The sequence below is a fragment of the Crocodylus siamensis genome, chromosome 3, assembly GCF_052110815.1.
Source record: "Crocodylus siamensis isolate JL-2025a chromosome 3, ASM5211081v1, whole genome shotgun sequence".
Classification (NCBI taxonomy): Eukaryota; Metazoa; Chordata; order Crocodylia; family Crocodylidae; genus Crocodylus; species Crocodylus siamensis.
The window spans coordinates 63,099,259-63,119,825 of record NC_143397.1 but is presented as its reverse complement, the minus strand read 5'-3'; the positions used below and the strand labels follow the sequence as shown (position 1 = coordinate 63,119,825).

At 42.6% G+C, this 20,567-nt stretch overlaps 1 protein-coding gene across 3 annotated transcripts in view; it reads right to left on the bottom strand.

The window, feature by feature from the left end:
• Window positions 1-20,567, bottom strand: part of COMMD10 (COMM domain containing 10) — a 207,789-nt gene that overhangs the window by 176,702 nt on the left and 10,520 nt on the right. For all 3 annotated transcript variants that reach the window (XR_016441230.1, XM_090038419.1, XM_090038418.1), the window contains exons 3-4: window positions 16,560-16,670; window positions 11,186-11,341 (exon numbers count right to left, since the gene is read on the bottom strand). Coding sequence is in view for 2 of the 3 variants with exons in the window: in XM_090038419.1 (XP_089894545.1) it covers window positions 11,186-11,341; window positions 16,560-16,670 (267 nt within the window). In the remaining variant the exon portion in view is untranslated. The remainder of the gene's footprint in view (window positions 1-11,185; window positions 11,342-16,559; window positions 16,671-20,567) is intronic.

The following is a 20,567-nucleotide window of genomic DNA, read 5'->3' as shown; positions in this document are numbered from 1 at the left end:
CCTACCCTGCATAAAATTTACAAACTATGGCTCCAATCTGCTTTTCACTGCAGGTCCCTGCACAGAGCCCAACTGATATCAGTGGGACTAGCTGCTGTCAAAGGGTTTCATTCATTCACATGACATTTCAAGATCAAAGCCCAAATTAGATATGGCACACCAATTTCCCCAAAGGAGAGCACTGATGATTTGTGACGTGGGGGGTTATACATGAGTCATGAGAACACTTAGGATTGGAAAATATGATTTACAATGAAAAACCTCACAGAACACTGTTTATTTAACAAAGAGAGGTTTCAGTCGCTAAGAACATGCAGGAGGAACAGAAATGTGATACTCAAAAACGTGCAGACCAGCAGGAAGAGGTATAAACTACAGGCAGCCCTCAGACTTATGACACAATTGGTTCCTGAAAACCGCGTCTTAAGTCAAAATGTTGTAACTCGGAACAATTTTCTCATAAGAAACAATGTTATAAATGGGAGATTGTTTCCTGAACCAAGGCCCAATACCCTATTTTCACTAAAAATACCCCAGAATTTTGTACTCGATCAATTATAAATGGGTAATATAGCTACATTAATGTATTTATATTGGAAATAGCAATCGTATTGATTTGGAAGGACTTTTTGAAAGGCTCTTGGTTGGACTTTATGAAGGGTTCTTGGATGGAGTCTTCTCAGGACTCTTGGCTGCAGGTTTTTCTGGAGCCTTGTCTGCCTTCTTAAAGACAGTGTCCAAGGAAGTTTGGAGATGTTCTCCAGGGAGATAATCAACGCAGCAAACTTGTTCACTGGCGCGGCATCGCATCGGATCAAGCATTGTAAAGTCAAAACTAACGTCATAAAGTTGAAACAGCGTGTCAATTTAGAAACGTTGTAAGTGCGAAACATTGTAACTTGAAACACTGTAAGTCGATGACCGCCTGTATACCAGTTCTGGAGGCATAAAGAAGATCTATCATATTTACTTGAATCCAAGGTGAAGATTTTTCCCCTTTTCAACATGGGCGGAAAAGCCCCTGGTTCTGGACTTGCATACAAGGGGTAGGCAGCTACTACAGCTTCAACTCTGGTTCTGATCCAAGACTGGGGTCAGTCAGAGCCACAGCTTCAGCCATGCCCCCACGCCATCTGTCCCCTGCAGCCTCTGCCCCCTCCCCCCCTGAAGCCTCTGCCACCTACCATCAGTCATGGGTCCAGCCCCATTCTGGCCCAGGACACAGAGTACCCAGTAGCTCTGGCCCCAGCCTGGCCACAGCAGCGGTAACTTCAGCCCAAGGACACCCAAGCTGCTGCCACTGCCACTGCCACCATCACTACTATGGCTGGACCAGGACCAGAGCCTCCATGTACTCCATGCCCCAGGCCAGAATGGGGCTGGAGCCATGACAGACAGTAAGCAACTGGGAAAGGCACTGTGGGCAGGCACCATAGGCAAGCGCAGGGGGCTAGGGCTTCAACTGACTCCAAGCCCAGAGTCCATTTGACCAACTTGACAAGGACTGAGCAGGTTAATTTCAAGCACTAATATATATTTGTAAATCAAGTTTACATATTTTCCTAAAATATTTTTCCTCAAATTTAGAGAATCTGATTCTTTATAGCCTTATGGCCTGTGGTGAACGGATCACATCAGATGATTGTAATGGTTCCTTCCAAAACAAATCCGTACCACTGAACAAGCAAAAAGGAAGTTTACATATATGTAATTCAATTCCTCTTCTAACTTGCTAGTATTGATTTAGGTTTTATTAGGCTGCTTTGGAAGTAGGTCCATGAAGGAAGCTGAAGTATACACTCATGCCCTGTAACACTTTTTTTAGCTACTTGCACTGTAACAAGCATTTCTTTCATACACTTAAAAAGACTGCAGTATTAGTTTCCTTGGGAAGAAATCATCTCACATTATTAGTTCTAGAGAATATGCACTGCCTACATATTGCACAAAATATTGATTTTTATACATATTTGTATCTTTCCCCAAATTCCCTAGAGTGCTATGAATACTCATTTTTGCTATTCATCTTTTCACTTGCTCATTATATAGTTGAATGACAAATGCCTCAACTAAATATTAAAAAGTATATGTTCAATAAAGACAGACAAGGAGCTTATGTGCACATTTGGAAACTAACTGAAGAAGGAAAACAAGCCCAAGCTCAAAGCTCATGATTATGCACACATACATAAGAGCAAAAAAAAAAAAAAAACTGCACAAGTACAAAAGGTGAATAGATCCATTGAGGAGCTTGTTAAACAAAAAAGACTAGTGATTGCAATTACAACATTTGTTTATTTGTGGAAAGATGAGACAGAGCAGCATCTACTTATAATTTAAAGGGAAAATGGGAAAAGAAAGATTTTTTTCAGTGATCTTTTTTGTATCCCAACACAAGGGACAGGGCAAAGTGACCTTATTTCAAAAGGCTGCAATACTCTCAACACAGGCAAAAATATGATTTTGTCTTTGCTTGCCCTCAGAAATAGCAAAGCTGTTTTAACTGAAACTTTAAATACTCATCACCGTCAATCTGAGGGAGAGACCTACCATGAAAAATTTCAGCCCAAATGATTTGAGCTTGGCTAAATGACTAAAAAACAGTCTCCTAATAGGAAGCGTGAGACCATCTTAACTACGACATTGTTACCAGCAGAGTCTAATATGAAAAGAGGAAGCAAATAACAAGATTTTGTGCATTATTAAGTGTAATTGCTGATATGCCCTTTTTTTTTTTTAATAACCTGACCAATGATTCACTTAGGCTCATCCAGCCTGTGAGTATTTCCAATTGTAAAAGTATCCGATGAACTTTATCACAAAGGAATAAAACAAAGTGTAGAGCAGGAGAATGGTAATGAAAGAGCAGTTAAATAGTAGAGCAACAGCACATTTACAAGGGAATCCTACCTAAAAAATTAAATAAAGCAGACCAGAAGAAGACATAACTAGGAGTGAAGGACAGATTTAATTTTCAGAAACTTGCATTGTGGTGTCATGCAGGTGAATTCCAAATCCTGTCTTACTGCGACTGGAGTAGACCTGACATAATTGGACAAAATCTTGGCAGAACCTGAACTAAATATTATAGAAAGCAATTATTTTGAGGTATATAAGAAACTGTACCAGAAGGCAATGAGTAGCTTTACACAGCAACAGCAAATAGCACAGCCTTGTCAGAAAAGCCACCCCCTACCAAAACACTGTTTAACTTCTAAGTGGCTGGAGGCTACATGCCCTGCAGGCCACATGAGGAGAGGCTGCACACCTGCAGGCTGCACCAAAGCAAGCCACAGGTCCTAGGCTGCATGCTGCATGAGTGCCAACCTTGCCCCACCACTACGTGCTTCCACCACTACCCTACCACTGCACCATGCTGCCCCTGGCTCACCCTCAGCTCCCTGAGCCAAGCTGCACTGCACTGCCCCACCCATTTAACCCCTCTCCCCATTTTGTTTGTTTGTTTGGGGGTTTTTGTTTTTTTTAAATATGCCAGATCTTCCACAGAAATTATGAGCTTGATGCAGAAATTATTGGGGAAGAACTGCAGACTAAGTGAAGTAGCTGGTTAGACAAAATCATAACAGTCTATGAACAAGTGTTCAATGGGAACAAGTGTTCAATTTTTAAAAGGTATTTTATAAGCGTAATAGCCCAGTTGCAGAATAAACTTTTATACTTTATGGAGGGAGGGAAGTGAAAATGTTAAGAAAACTGACTAATCAACCAATACAAGAATATCTAAGACTATTCAAGAGACCCAATTATGCAACAAAGTAAAATCATCATCCAATTGGATGATCTGAAAATCTGAGTATTTACCACAGACTGACCATGATGCTGACCATTAACAAATTTAAATATTCTTAAAGTATCAGACTAAGTATAAATTATATCCTACCTTGCTACATCCATCATAATCCTCCCATTTTAACAACACTGTAGCTGCCTCCACCAAACACTGATGATCAGTAGAACAGGCACAGACGAAGCAGAATTTCTCCATTTCTTATCTTTATTAACGATTCCTTCTCATTCTGTAACCAACATTCTTATTGCAACTAGGAAGAATTTGGTTACAAAGTGAAAGAATATAGCCCTAATTCTCTTCTCCCCTCCCCTCCCCCCCACAATTACTTTAGAGATCACAAATTCCAGAAAAGTATTTCTACAGATATGTTAATGCTTAGTCAAGGGGCTTGGGTATGTTCATTTATTACATATGTACCCCTTTAAAAGAAAATCAATTGCTGAACTAGATACCTTTGGGATTTTTCCCATATGGTGTGGATTCAAACAACCAGACAAAATACAGAACGAACTGCTTCTAGCTCTAATTCTGCTGGCTGTTGTCCCTCACATCACTGTATTGAAAAGTAGCACTACACAGATTGAAAAACTGTTTTTAATCTTTAAAAAAAATCTTTTAAAAAAAAAGATGGGAGAAAAAAGTTTGGACAGCATCTACTTCCTGGCAAACCAGAATTCAATCCAAGTAGACAGGAAAACTATGGTTAACTACAACATTAGTTACATGCCTCAACAATCATTTTGATCCTGATTTTGTACTGAATGTAATTCATGGTAAGACAAATCTACAAAGGGATGATGATACAGGATATGGGAACAGATACATCTGGAGCCATTTCAAAAAGGAAACTGCTGGTATATTAACTTTTACATTATAGCAGTTGCTTCCCATCCTTGCCCTTGGGTGAAAACCTTAAAAGTTGCAGTTTTGCTACATTTTTATCAGTTCCAGCTTCACCACACACAACTGTTAGAATACCACGGTTACTGTGACTCCAAGATGAACATGGGCCGCCAATGTGGTCATAGAATCAATGAGTTGGAAGGGACCTAGACAGATCATCTAGTCCGACCCCCTGCCATGGGCAGGAAGGAGCACTGGGGGTGGCAGGGGTCATAAGACCCCAGCCAGGTGCCTATCCAGTCTCCTCTTGAAGATTTCCAGGGAAGCTGAGAGCACCACCTCTCTGGGAAGCCTATTCCAGGCTCCTGGCCACCCTTACAGTGAAGTAGTTCTATCTAACCTAAATCTGTCCTCCCTCAGCTTGTGGCCATTGCTCCTGGTGACTCCAAGGGGGGCCCTGGTGAACAGACTTTCCCCCAGTCCCCCAATCAGGAAGACTAACTGCACCTTGTCATGCATCCACAGATGCATCACGAGCAGGTCCAAGGAGGTGATCCTCCCCCTCTATATGACATGGGTCAGGCCGCGGTTGGAGTACTGCGTTCAGTTCTAGGCACCACACTTCAGGAGGGATGTGGACAAAATCAAGAGGGTGCAGAGGAGAGCCACTTACATGATCAAGGGGCAGCAGGGCAGGCCCTATGAGGAGAGGCTATGAGACCTGAACCTGTTCAGGCTCCACTGTTGAGCCTTCATTGATTTGGATCATTGTCCCTGATTCGATTCAGCCGAATCCAAATCTGAAGATTCAATGCCAATTCAGAGAATCAGCAATTCAGCCATGGACACAGCTTTAAATGTTTTTTCTACATACCCTGAGGTAGCAGGAATGGCTTGTGATTGCTGTGATGCTGGGGCGCATGGAGTGTCCAACGGGGTCGGGGGGAGGGAGAGGACGGGACGGCTGCATGTGCTTGGCAGTGAACCTAGAAGTAGACTGGAAGTATTTCCAGTCCACTTCTAGGTCTGCTGGGGAGTGTGCTGCTCCCCGCACCCTGACCCAGGAGGCACCAGACCCAATCGGCTGCAGGGGGATCCCAGGTGCCCCCCCAACCCCAGACCCAGGAGGCACCAGTCACCGAGCAAGAGGGGAGCGGGGGGGCCCCCTGCATGCTCCCCAGGGAACCTGAAAGTAAACTGGAAGTCTTTCCATTTCTGGGTCTGCTTCTGAGTGCGCCGGGGAGCCCCCATGCTTCTGTGGGACACTCCATGCACCCCAGCATTGCAACACTCACAAGCCCCTGCTACCTAGAGGTATGTAGCAGGGGCTCATGTAAAGCTGTCTCTATGTCCAAAACTTCAAATCTATCCAAATCGATTCAAAGGGTTCCAATTTGATTTGGAGAGATTAAAGGGTCTCCTGATTCAATTAGGAGATTCGGCCAACAAATCGGGCTGAATCAAAATCAGAGACCAAAGCTTTGCACAGCCCTAATAAACAGCATGATAATAAATTATTGCCTCAAATATTACCCAACACACCTTCACAGTAGTTATTCATCTGCTTCAGGAGATAGATGTTCTCTGACCAACGAAGTACAGCAAAGCAACATAATGACAGCACCACATGGTGTTCCAAGTTATATACAGGTTTCCCTCGCCAACTGTGTGGGTTAGGCTCCAGAAAGTTCCCGTGGTTGGCAAAATCATGGTTGATAAAAGCAAAGGCTTGTGGGAAAAATGGGGTTAGGGACTTGAATACTGTACAGTATAGTGTATAAAAATCATTTTTACTTACCTTTAATATATGGTGTGCTCAGCTAGGTGTAGGCATACCCCTAGGGGTACTTAAACAGTTTACAAGGGGTACGCACCTGAGGGCGGGGATGGCATGCACCCAGGGCATGGCATCAGCATCTCCCCTGGCATATTTGCCTCTTACCCAGGGGAGGGGGAGGGGAAAGGGGAAGGGGAGGTGGAAAGGAAGGAGGGGAGGGACATGCCGGCTGATCCAAAAGCACTTCCTCACCCCCACCTGTCTGAATGGTGGGGTGGGAGTGTTTTGTGCCTACCTCTGGCAACACACAATTGACTGGTCAGCAGTCTGAGGATGGGGCCCTGCCAGGCCAGATCGTGGGACAATCTGAGCTCAGCTGCAGCAGGAGCCACCTGGCCACACCCCTGGATGAGCCACTGGGCTCAGACTGTCCCACAGCCCAGCCTGGCTGGGGCTACTGTTCCCTGCCACCCTGCTTCCTGCCCCCTCAACCCAGCAGGATGATCACAGGAAGAAAAACACACCCTGTGTTACACAAAAAGAAAGCAAAGAAATGATCCTTGCAATTTGACTAGGGGGAATGTTCCCCTCCTATCTACCAAATGGTTGAATCCTGAATACATGAGCATAAAACCTACTAGCCAGGTTCCTAAGAAGTACTTTAGTTCCATCAGGAGTACTAGCACAACCTAGCCACTCTCACCTCTACTAAAGGCAGGCACAAAAAAACCCTAAAAGCCAGATAACATTCACAGAAAAATGGGGGGGGGGGGGGGGGGCGGGGAATCTTAATGTCCCTTAGAGGTGACCAAGAGAAGTCACAAAGCATGCAACTGCCAAACACGTCCTACACAGAAATTAATTTCCTTTCAAATCTATAATGTCAACCACCAGATACTCAAATCCATACATCATATGCTCCAGTTGTTACTTCAGGAACACTCCGTCCTATTACCTGTCCCATAAACTTATGCATTTCTATCCTAAAGGACTGGTTTATCTACAATTCCTACTGCCTGAATGACTAATATGCTAAACAGTGAAACTCTACAGAAACAGTAAGTCACAGTGGTATCTGCTGAAGTGGCGTAGCCCAGTGGAAAAGGAAGAGACTATTATGAAACTGACCTTGGATATGCAATGCATCAAGAAAATGACAATAGTAGAGTACTCTTAGACACCTTGACTGATTCCATGGTTGGCTACTAAGTCATTACAGAATAAGGTGGAAAGTGGTTAGAATCCAAATGACTAAAATATAAAATAAAGACTCTCTACAGGAGCAAGCAGCAGTAGCATTTAAGGCTGCTGCACCCATAAGATCAGTCAATACTACAGTAAAAGCTTACAGAAGACACTGCTTTGGAAGACTTACCTAAATCAACACCACACCAGGGGGTCCATGCCCTCCAACTCCCGTATATCAGAGACTTTTATTTAAACCTACCCATCCTACCTCTGATCCATGCAAAAGTTTCTTTGGACCCTCATTCCCAAACTCCTCCTCCACCCCTGCAAAAGGTTGTGTGTGACTTACACTCATGTCCAAAGTACCTTTCTCCTCACCACCTTACCCCTAGATTGGACAGGACAGGAGGTGGCTGGTGCCCTTTCATTCACCAATAAGCCAATAATTGGGAAACATCACACTAGCAAAAAGAAGTAATGAGCACCCTGTATTCACTTTCCTCCAGCTTCTCCAGTTTGGTGAGCATCTCCCCCACAGCTGTTAGGTGGCATTAAACAGGGAAATTACAGATCAGTTCCAAGTGGGAAAGGCTTTTCCCCATCTTCTGATTTTCACTAAAAGCCAGTAAGTCATTCTAGTTAGAACATTGCCTGCAGCCTTGGAATTGATCTAATACAATATTCAAATAATAAAATACATAGATATGTATATACACACACATTGTATTATAACAAAACAAATAAATGCCATCAAACTGACTGTGAGGCAAGATAAATTTACACGTTATAAATTAATCCAAGTAGATAAGATAGACAAACAGAAGTAGGGTGGTCATCACAGAGGACATTCCAGTTTTCTACTACTCTGTCCTCTATTGATACAACACTTGACACCTTTATGTCCTCTATTTTTCTTTTCAAGAGAAAAATAGAGGATGTAAAGGCTTCAGGTTTCATATCTAGAGAGGACAACCAGACTGTCCTCTATGATGGCCACCCTAAACTAGATCTATACATATATATCCAGCACAAGCTTTCGTGAGCTGATGCTCACTTCATCAGATGTACAGAAGGGACCTTAACAACTGATCTGCTGAGGGGCAGCATAAGTTCTAGCAGTTTCATTAATATGTACTGAAACTTTCCCCCACAATGGAAAGAATATGGGTGTGTACAACATTTATAAATGGTACTCCAAATGGGGAATCTTTAAAGCAGACATTTTTAGACAGTTTGAACATTCATAGCTCATGCTTACAGCAACATGGAATGTTAGCGGAGCTACAGTATCACCTCTAATGTTCTTCTTTTAAGTAGAGCCACATCAAATATTTAACTAGATAGAAAGACATATTAAAATACTGAAAAGTGAAGATAAAAAGTACATTTTAATGATGCTGGAACTTCCTACAGGAAGTAGATTTTGATAAATATTCTCAAATACATTCTCAGAAAGTCTGTGTTACTTTGTATAAAAAGGCTGATTTATACAGGCCTGATTTCGTTTGCAGCTATATTCATCACAAACATTTTCATACACACGGGCTGAGGTGTCCAGAGGAGGCTAAGAAACATAGCTGCTTGACTTGCATCAAATTTCCAGGTCATTTAGGCACCTATTCCCTTAGGTTCCTTTGAAAATTCAATTACTACATTCTATCATTTCCATACAAAAGTGACAGCACAGGAAGCTACACGCATCAAAATGTACATATAGAAAGAAGTATTCAGAGGGTGGCATCTGGCCATCTAATATACCTATAGATGCATCTATAGTTTCAACTGTTTGGGAAAAATATTACCTCAGATATCTTATCCATTTGTAAGAAATAAATATATTGTTATCAATTAATTTCAGTAATGGGAGTGACAGTTATCTCATTTATAGAGAAAGTATTCCACTCTCAAAGTAAAAGATCTCCTCAAAGAACATTCATTATTCCTATATTTGAAGGCTAAGAAAAACATTAGTGAGGGAGCTGCCAAGACTAAACCAATGTGTTCTAAATAAGGAAACACTGCATGCATTTCCCACTGTTGCCCAAGACATACAAACATAATCAAGTATGTGCAAGTGATCAAAAATGACCTTCAATAAAGTCAAAAAAGATTATTTGTTGACTTCAAGACCTACAGTATACAGTTTCTTGTTAGCAAAATTCAGAAAAAAATAGGATTATTCACTTAAAATAGCACACAAATAAATAATGAAACAATTGGATGAAACACAACCTACACTTACATTGTGCACTCGTATGACATTAATAATAAAGACGGGCCATAAGTCCTATTTGTCTTTTTAAATGTGTTCTGTTTGAGGCACATTAACCAATTGCAAGTCCTTAGTCAGGAGAAAATCCCATTAACTTCAGAGGGATATTTTATTTGAAAAAGGGTCTGCAGGACTGAGTCCTTGAAGATTTCTAGGACAAGCAGGAAAAATAAATTGATAATACTATCCTAGTATTCAAATTATACCTCAAGAGCTACATTTAGTTCACTGCAGTCCTACACACAGCTGTCTTACAGGTTTGAGAAAAGTATTGTACTGGTAGACAATTAAAGTATGTGAAAAATTCTATTATATCGTATTCTCCTACTGGAAGAATAATTATGAGCCAAATATCTAAGGCTGGCATTACTGGGAGGCAAGACATTGACAAAATGTAGCTATACTACTCAAGATGAAAACAAAGCCATGAAAAATCTCCAAAAGGAGACTCTTCATCTACTAGATCAAACAGTTGTTGCAGGACTCCATCAGTAAATGCAAAGAAAAGGAAGCAAATACATAGATTTTATTTGATATACCAGTAACTTAGTTTGTTGTTAAAGGCAAAATAAAACACTTCCAGATTCTTTCTGGCGCTTTAGTGTTTCTGAGTGTTTGGATCCTGCATATTTAGATATTTATGAACGTGTCATTTTCAAAACGGCAGAAGCCCAGGACCGCATGAGCAAATCTAGCATTCATGTACTCAAACTATGGAAGTTATTTATCTTGATATGTATTTGGCACAAATATTTGATCCGAATCCCAGCCCAAAGCAGCAGTGGGGAGGCAGGCCCTGGCCCCAGTCCCAGCCCTGGATGCAGGCCTCTGTCCCCACCCCACCCCCACCATCATTCTTGATGGGCAATTTGCTAGTTAATTACTAAAACTCTACCTAAATTAATAATAAAAAAAGACCTCCACTAGAAAAAAAAAAGCCTGATCCAGCATCTCTTGCAAACATGCATGTATGAAACTACGAGTAAATTATATGTGGCAATAGAGAAAACACATTAAATTGTTTCTTAAAACATTCAGCACTGTTTGTATAATTTAACCAGCTATTGAATTTTAGAAACACCAGAATGTGACACACCTTTCTTTACTGGCCTCTGAACAGGTTTTCCTGGTCAACAGTATGCAAAAATTAATGTTGGAATATTTGCATTTTATTGTTAATTTTAATTACCAGTTTTAAACAAGGACACAGGCCTGTTCCCTTCTATTAAAAAACAAACTTTTTAGTTCCAAGCAAAATGTTTATTGCTCCATTTTATGTAAGAACAATTCCTACCTTCTGAGGAGCCAAAATCCTCTGTCTGAACTTTTCAATTGTATCTTGACCTGCAGCAGCCCATGCACTAGCAAATGCTTCTGCTTTGTCTTGATCAAGGTGAACGCTCTCCAGTTGTTGTTGCAGAGTAGCTGGTTTCAAATTATGATACACTGCCTGTTAAAGAGAGAAACACAACTATTATTTATCTCCACCGTAACTGCTGTTCTTTGAGATGGTCTGTGCATACACACTTCATGGTTACGCATGTGAACCCAGCACACACTACTTGGAGACTTCTGCCAGCAATACTACTGTGGTGCATCTAGGATCCTGTGTTTTCTCCTGCTCTCAGCAGAGGATTTAAAATGGTGTAGCTGTCCCAATGCCCTATCAAGTTCCTTTGAAATGGAACACTGTAAATGACTATTCCTAAGATTCAAGGTGTGCATGAAGGCATGTAATGTGCATGTACACAACACATCTCAAAGAGTAACGCTGAGCAATCATGTATACAATCTATTGTAAGTGATTCCAAAGCAGTTGTAATCGCAGATGGTAGGACTTGAGTCTATCAAAGGTCAATGAATAAAGGACTGCCTTGACAAAATTCACGTCAGACTAGAAAGCTGGAACTATAGCGTAATGTTTGGTAAAGGATTGTATTGAAGACTGTATCACCCCCTTGCATTAGTCCAGGGGTGGGCAAAAACTGGCCCACCAACAGGTTTGATCTGGCCTGCGGGTGAACAGTTGTCAACTCACTGGATCTGGCTCAAGGGCAACTGGCAGCTCCAGCCTCCATGTAGTGCTGGGCAGACAGTGGGGGACCCAGCAGTATCAGGCATTGAGTGGACCTAGGCAGGGCTTGCACCACAGTGGACCAGCAGCAGCTATGGACACGGTGCACAGGTTCAGAAGCTTGGATGCAGAACCTGCCAGTGGTGTTCACAGCTGACCCACTGCCTGCCCAGAGCCCCAACCCAGAAACTGCCAACTCTTACCTTACCACAAATCCTACCACAAATTTTAGATGCAGTCTCAAAGAGACTGTTCTTAAGAAATATGGTATGATGCAGATCTGCCAAAAGTACCTGCAGTAGTACTGCTACTACAAATGCTGTTTTCTGCATCATGTACAAAACAGAACAGGAGGTCATATGTTCAGAACAGTGTGTCAACAATCAAAAAAGAAAGTTCAGTGACTGAAACTGGACTGAATCGGTCTGGAACCTGTATGTACAAAGGCCATGACAAGGCCTTTGAGAAACCTTGTCATCTGCAGCATGTGAAAAAGACTTCCTCTTCCTTGTATCCAAGGATGAACAGCCAAGAATGATTGCAGCTAACTGAACTCTAAGTTACCAGACAGCACACTGTTCTTTAGTATACTAAATACTGCAATTGTTAGAGCCTCATTTGAGTGGGAAACAGCTGGCTGGCCACAGCCCAACACAGAAAACCTGTTCTAATTCAAAAGATTCGTTACTGACTCTTTCCAGATATTGATAAAGATACTCTCAGCTTCATTAAAGCAGCATCTCTCCAGGGGATTTAGATTAAGACTTTATAGCACCACACAGAAATATCTGAACTAGCTCTGCATACACACGCTGTGGAACTGGAAACAGTATAGAGCCACACTAACCCTGTGCTGCGTCAAGGTTAATTAGCTCTGAAAAGAGATCTGTTTCACCTGAACAGGCCAAGTTTCTTTTACACTTTTTCCTTTGGCACTGATTTAGTTTGTAATCATTCCAAGCATTCATTTACAGCTGCTATGACAAGAAACTGTGCACCAAGGTACATAAAGAACTGCTCAAACACCCTGAAAGGTGGGTATCCTAATACCCACTAGCCCTTTAAGAAGCAGGTAGCAAGTTCCATAACATTTTATTTGGATCAAGAACCACGTTACTAGTCACTGCTCCCTCCACATCTTGAGCTGATGTTTTTTAGGGTGTATATCTGCCCGAGTCTTTTCTATTTATTTCCCTAAATTTGAAGCCAGGCCCATCTGAAAAGCTGTAAGGTCCTCATAAATAGGTGACATGGTCTTCTTGGCTAATGCATCATTCGGAGAGTAGGGCAAGATTTAAGCTGATGCTTATTCCAACATCTCTTCCTCTGCTATGTCTAACTGGACTATCTGTTCCAATGATACTGAAGGCTGAACTTCCCTTCCCATCTAACTTGGATAGTTCATGGGTGAGGAATGGAAGTGAGGAATCGGAAGTGAGAAAAGATAGGACTTGTGCCCCACAGGCATTTCATGGAGTCAAACATGGCTAAGGTAGAGCTGTAAATGTTTATAGGGCCACTTCGGTGAAACCTATTGAGAAGATTTCTTAGGCATGGACGTGTCTGGAACAAAATTATGGAATCTACCAGAATGACTGCCCTTACTGATTTTAGTATGGAAACATTGCTTACCACCTTATTTCAGCTGGAAGCAGCAGCATAATAATCTTCTTGGAAGGGTGGAATGGTTCTCCATTGAGTAACAGCCTTCCATACCAAAAGTAGATCAATACCACAGAGGGTGCTTAATACAATTTGAATAAACTAGAGGTCATATGCTGGAGAAGTGATAAGCATAGTGCCAGGAAGTAGAGCAGATTGCTATCCACTAATAAATGCTCAAGCAAAAAAAAGATATATGTTATTTTCCCAATATATTAACTTGTGATATATTATATTTAATATGTATTAATTCAAAGGGCTTCTTCAGTTGAAGAAAGAGGCCCAGAAATAACAGGTACTGAAACTGTCAGTTTCAACTGAGCTGCAGCTGTCAGCACCAGAGGTGAAGGGTATCCAAGAGAAAGAAGAATATAGCTACTCCTCGCTCAATGTCGTAGTTACATTCTGAAAAAATGCAACTTTAAGTAAAATGATGTTAAACAAATGCAATTATGTCACAAAGTAGTTACCTACTAGCAGGCAGCAGCCAAATAACATTATAACGTACACTGCGTGACTTTAAATGAGTTCTCTGACAGATCAGTGATGTAATAACAAAACAACATTAACCGGGACAACGTTAAGTGAGGAGTACCTGCATGATGCTAATCTCAACAAGACCTACTATATCAATTCAGGAGTTGACAGCAGCTCCTCAATCAGTGCACAGAAGCAGTGTTTCTTCACTGTAATCTCAGTTCAATGATCGAAGATTTATAATGGTTGTTTGTAAAGTGAGTCTTTATGGAGAAGTTTGGGAAGTTTCAATTTAGACTTGCACACCATGCATGTGGCCTGAGCTGAAGAAGGAAAGAGAAACCTCTTTTCCACATGGCATTAGAGGGGGAATCTTTGAGTAGGATCTTTCAGCTCTTTCAGCAGCTGAATAACCAGGGTACAATGAAAGGAACCCAAAGCTTTTTTTAATAATATGCTTTCCCTCAAGCAAATTTCTCTACATTGTCTAATACATGATAAGGAGGATTAGAAAATTGAACACTTATCCTTCAAGTGTCCCTTGGTTAAACAAAACAAACAACTTGATGTTAGCAAGCATAAGAGCTCTGCAGGAGGCATGCACTTGAAACCTGCTAACTTCTGCATAATTACAACCCAGGTACTCTAGGAAATCAGGAAGAATTCCCTCAGGAAAGCTAGGAAAATATTTATCTCTAAGAGAAAACTGTTTACTGAAGGGAAACAGAAATCTCTTACTCCATAGGTAGGAGTAGAAAAAAAATGAAAGGGAGTTATGTGGTCATGCACTTTTTATTTCCTCAGTAGAGAGCAAGACACATGCATAGTGTTTCTGCTACCAAGACTCCAGCTGCAGAGTACTGGACATATGTCTACAGAAAAATATACATGCACAATCACTCAAATGATAAAGTAAAACTGCATTACTATATACAAATCTGATTCAAGAAAGCATTTTGGCATGTACTTAAAGTTACATGCCTGCTTTAAAAAAAATTTTTAAATAAGACTGCTTTTCTCAGGGTTTATTTAACTGGAAAATGAAGAAGAACTCACCTTTGTTACAACAAAAGAAAATTAACCATTATCCAATTACATTTTTAAAGCTAGTCTATTTACACAGCTATTATTCAGCAAAGCAAAACTCATATCTACCCTATATTCCTATACAAATGAAAATAAGTGTTCTGTTCTTTTTGGTTTAGTATACGCTTCTCATCACTTCACTTTCCCAACAGAAGCCAAAATCCTACACTCTTCCCCCTACCCCAAGTTCTTTTCCTAAAATTTTGTATTCATTTCTGTGCTGCACTAGGTAAAACCTAGTGCATCACAGAAGCATTTCTAAAGAATCTGTTTGACAAAATATATGCATATTTTCTACAGCAAAAACTAAATATTAACCACTTCAGAGAAAAATTAAAATATCAGAACTAAATTAGAATAACTTTGCAAGAAAAATTAAGCGAAGTGTATGAGCTCATCCTTCAAGTTCTTACTATATAAATAGTGCCATCAACTTTCACAGGAGTATTCCCCCTTAAGAAAAGGGTAAGTATTGTAATAGAGGTATTGCAGAGTAACTGCAAATCTTGCAAAACTATGTACTTAAAAAAAAAAAAAATCAAGGCAATCCGATAAACTGTAAGCAACAGAATCAGATTATGATCTTTAGAGATTTGTTGATAAGCGCAGGGTACAAAAAGACCACCAGTATTCACATCATGTAGGGCAGGGATGGGCAACCTCCGGGCCACTTGTTGGCCAGGGACTCCATTTCCCAGTCACCCCCGCCCACATGGCTTGTGCCAGTCTCCATGGAGACCCGAGCCTCAGGTATACCAACAGCGTGTGCGGCAGAGCAGGGCAAGGGGCTGCCTTGGAGCTGCTGAGATATTGCGATAGGGGCAGTTTGTTCTGGAGCCAGGGCAGAGCCGCGATCTATAGCCTGCACGCTCCGGGCAGGGGATTGTGGCTCTGCCCTGGCTCTGTGCAGCAGTGACAGCCTGTGTGGAGCCGGGGTAGAGCCACGACCCCCTGCATGCATGCCCCAGCCCGAAGCATGCAGGCTATAAATCCTGACTCTGCCCTGGCTCTGGGGCAGCCCCCTGCACTGCTCTGCTGTGTGCGCTGCCAGTGTGGCTGAGGCTCAGATTTCCATAGAGACCAGTACAAGCTATGCAGGCAAACGCAGCTGGGAAAGAGAGTACCCGGCCAACCAGATCCAGCCCGCGGGCCTGACATTCCCCATCCCTGATGTAGAGCATCACTGCACAAGTGCTTGAGTCAGTTAATATTCAGTGCTACTAAAAGAAATAGAATACAGCCTTCAATAAAAAATAGCATGTTTAAGATGTAAGTTTTCAGGACATCTACTTTAACTTTCCCTGTATTTATATTTCTATCAACAAACAGTACATTTCAAATACTTAATTTATACAGATAAAAATGGTACCTGCTCCAGAATAAATGATATTGTTTCAAGGATCAGATGAAGATCTTGCTTCTCCAGTGAAAAAGCAGCTTGAAGTTTTTCTTCCTCCTCTTCACTAAAGTTGTTCTCAGCCTAAAATATAAAAATGGGTTTATTTCTGGCATTCAATCTACCATCCAGAATTTTTCAAAATACAGATTTACTTCTAACTTCAATGAGTGGGGGGTTTTTTTGGGTGTGGGGGGTGTTAAATGGGAGCAAAAAGATAACTGTCTAGTGGAAAAATATTATCAGGACAACAAGGACTTAATCCAGCCTTGTCCAACATACAGCCCATGGGTCACCATGTAGCCCACCAAGCCATTTTCTCTGGCCCGAGGTCCCTCACTCGGGACAGGCAAGGAGTCCTGGTGCCTGCTCCATGCTCCAGAGCGGCAGCGGGGTGGCAGCAAGTCGAGGCAGGCAGGGCCGGCCCATGGGACCCAGCCAGCAGCAAGGAAGGGGGAGCTGCTTTCCTCCACAGCGCTGGGCTTATCATGTGAGCCGCGTCCCGCCACCACTGCACTGAGGGCTGCATGGTGCGGGGCTGCCCCAGCTGCGCCTGACTGTACGAGCTGGGGACAGCGCCTGCAACTTCTCCTCTGGCTCCGCCCCTTGCCCCCAGCACACAGCCAGGGGAGCTGCAGCATGGCCCACGCCCTGCCCGCGTGTGTGGTGGACTGAAGTACTGGGTAACGCCCCACGCAAAGCTGGGGGCACCTCAGGGCCGGGCCGGGGCTGCAGGGCGCATGGTTGCTGGAGCCGGCTGGACAGGAGGCAGGAGGAGACCAGCCCAGAGATGCTCTACATCCAGCCACCTTCTTGGCAGTTCAGGCAGAGCAATGGGTTCAAGACCACAGGTGTTCTTGGCTCAACATCTGCAAAGTTTCCGCCACAAGCAGAAAACCGAAGAAGTGTTTAAGATGCTGGGAGGGGCGCTCCCCTGGGACCCCTTTTTTTTTTTTTCCCTAAACCCTTCATTGCCCTGCTCTCTCCTCCAGGAAGATGTGCTGCAGGTCTTTGTATATTAAATGAGCCCAGACCTCTCGGGTGGATTCTCCACAAAACTGAAAATAAAGGCCCCCCGCACTCCCTCCCCATATGTCTGCCGGTGTCAACAGAAGGTTCTGCCTCTCCGGGCAGTTCTGGTCTTATCCCAAGTTTTCAGCCTCCTCTTTTTTTTCCCTTTTAAATCTGACTCTGCTGTAGGTGCTGGTAGACAGCTTGTATATGCATGTGTACTAGAGAAGAGTTAGTGTTAGTAAGTTTCCTGTCTGGATGCCTAGGGAGTGCTTTCCCTCGCATGGAGGTATTGTAGGGGTAGATCCATAAGAAAAGCAGCAGTAGCACCATTCAATGCAGAAAAATTTAAAATTATGATATATGACTGACAGGACACAAAGTTTGCTTTCAGTTTGAGGCGGTGTCTCACCATTTTGGACTTCACTGTGAATTCACCATTGTAAAAAAACCCCAAAAAACAAAACAACAAATGAAATAGAAGGCAAAGGCTTGGTCATTCCTAGCAAAGTGAGCAAATATAGGCTTTAAGAGGAATTGCTCATGCCTTTTTTTTTCTGTGCAGGAGTTAAGCTGTTGAGGGTTCTTCTGCAAGTCTTCAAATAGATGACATTCAGGGAAAACAGAGAGGGTTTTCTCCTTACCTTTATCTTATCCTCGTTCAAATAAGCAGAGCAAGGTCCCAAATTCCCCAGTGCTTGCTAAGGTAGCAGTATATTTTCTGATGAAGACTGCAGCACAGGGATTTTTAATCAAAGATGAGGACATTTTTAGTCAGGCAAGAAACAGAAGAACATCTTGAATTAAAACTTGTGGGGGCTAAGTGTACAGCCCTATTTTGTGGAATAAATCCAGGAGATTTTAGACAAATACTAGAGCTGATTATAAAGGGCTAAGATATTTAACTTTATCCTTTTCCCATACAAGCTGAACATAATTCATTGCAACTCCTGGAGTCTGTGCACAACGGAAAGCAGAAACTAAAAGCCTAACTAGATTTCAGTATTTTGATAATTTTGATACCTTTGGTTGAAATCAGAATTCAAGATGTAGGTTAAAGGAGTGGGTTAGAATTAAGGTTGAAGAAATCCAACCATATAGAAGTAGAGATATTTAGAATTACATTTCTAAAACTACCTTATGTTCCTACCTAGAGACTTGTCTTTTCTTTTTTGGGGGGGGGAAGGTATTCAAAATGCCTAGCACAGAACACTCATTTTATATTTTTTCTACTTTGTATATCTGACAGTAAATGTGGTACTTTGCTCATGTGTTAACTTCGTGCTTTTTATGTAGGTAGACTATGGTTGTTTGTAAATAGATTAGTCTCCCACCGTATCTAATAAGATTTGATTAATTTGTTGGCAGTTATCAGGGTTGGTCCTGCCAAGAACTGGATTCTCTCAATAAATGAGCAACTTGGAGTTTCAGGAAGGGGGTTTTAGTGTTCCAACAAGGGACTTGTCAAAATGGCAGAACAAGGACGTATTCTCCTTCCCCTGCTGGATTAACGGCTCAAACAGTTTTAATTGTTTCTCCTTCTTCATTAGTAAAGAAAGATCTTCCTGGAAGTAACAGAAATATAACTGCTGTGATCGATATTTTCTAAAAAGTCAGTTTGGAAACAGCTTGTCTACTTTACTGCAGTTTTGATGGAAAAAATATTTTTTATCTTTGGATGGACTTCCCTGGAGGTCAAGTTTCATGTTGTCATCAATCTCTGTGTAGAAAACGGCAATTTATTTTAAGACTGGATGATGCTGACAAGCCCTTCTGATGTTGCTATTTAAATTATGGTCAACATTTAAAACCAGGGTTTTATGTAACCTTTAGTCATAACTTGTTATTAATTCAATAAAAGTAAATCTTCTTAAAGATTATTCTCAAAAATGCCCATTTTTGTTGCTTTGATTAGTTCCCACTCTGGCTGATGTCTTTTCCATGTTTGATCTGTTGACTTGCATTATGCTTCTTTCATTCATTGAAAAGCGAAAGTGTTTATTTTAGTCAAGTGTTTGGTATTATTTCATTCTTGCTTTTATATTGTTTTTATTTTGGATTTTAATCCACATTTCCAGACCCATTTCATTGTCACTTCCTGCAACTTCACTGGTGTCGAACGTCACTCAGGAGCAGGAAGGAGAGGAGGGATCCAGGCACACTTGTCCCGCACACGTGTGCCCCCTTACTTGACCCGAAGCAGAGTTGGATGCAGCAGCAGCGGAGCCAGCAGTGGAGGCAGCAGCAGCTGATCCCCTAAGGTAAGTGGGCAGAGGGACCAGACGCAGCTGAGCCAGATCCAGAGGGGTAGCCCCCCAGATCCCTCTTAACTGAGCCAGTAGGGAGCCGTGCTCCCAAGCCACGTGAACAGAGTGCACAAACAAGCACGCTCAGTAAGAGCACGCTGGCGTTTACATCAGCATTCGCACCGGCGGGTGAGCAGAAAGGGCCAGGGGGGAGACTCCTGATAGTGCAGGGCAAAGGCACTGCACTAAGCCAGAAACAAGCAGCAACTCCTAAGATGGTTTCGACACAGAGTGCTGCCAGGGCCGCTGCCCGGGACACGCAGCCTTCCCGGGGCTTGTCTGAGGCCTCCACCCAGACAGAGCCCATGGGGAGGCTGGCTTCCCCCCACCCCTGGCCTGTGGGGGTTGCCCAGCAAGGCCCGGGGGGGCAGGGATTGGGGACTCCCACACCTGTCCTGCAGGCGCCTGCCTTAGGGCCCTGTAGGCGCAGGTGAGGGAGCTCCAGGAGGAGGTTAGCAGGCTGAGGGGAATCAGGGAGGCGGAGGAAGAAATAGACAGCTATTTCCTTTCCCTGCAGGGCCACACACCCAAAGGACAAGCACCTCGGGAAGTGCACTCCACTGCAGAGTGGCAGACGGTCACCTCCAGCACCAGGGCTGCTCGTCACACAGCAGTACCAGTTCCTCCAGTCCAGCTGGAGAACAGGTACAAGGTCCTGGCAACT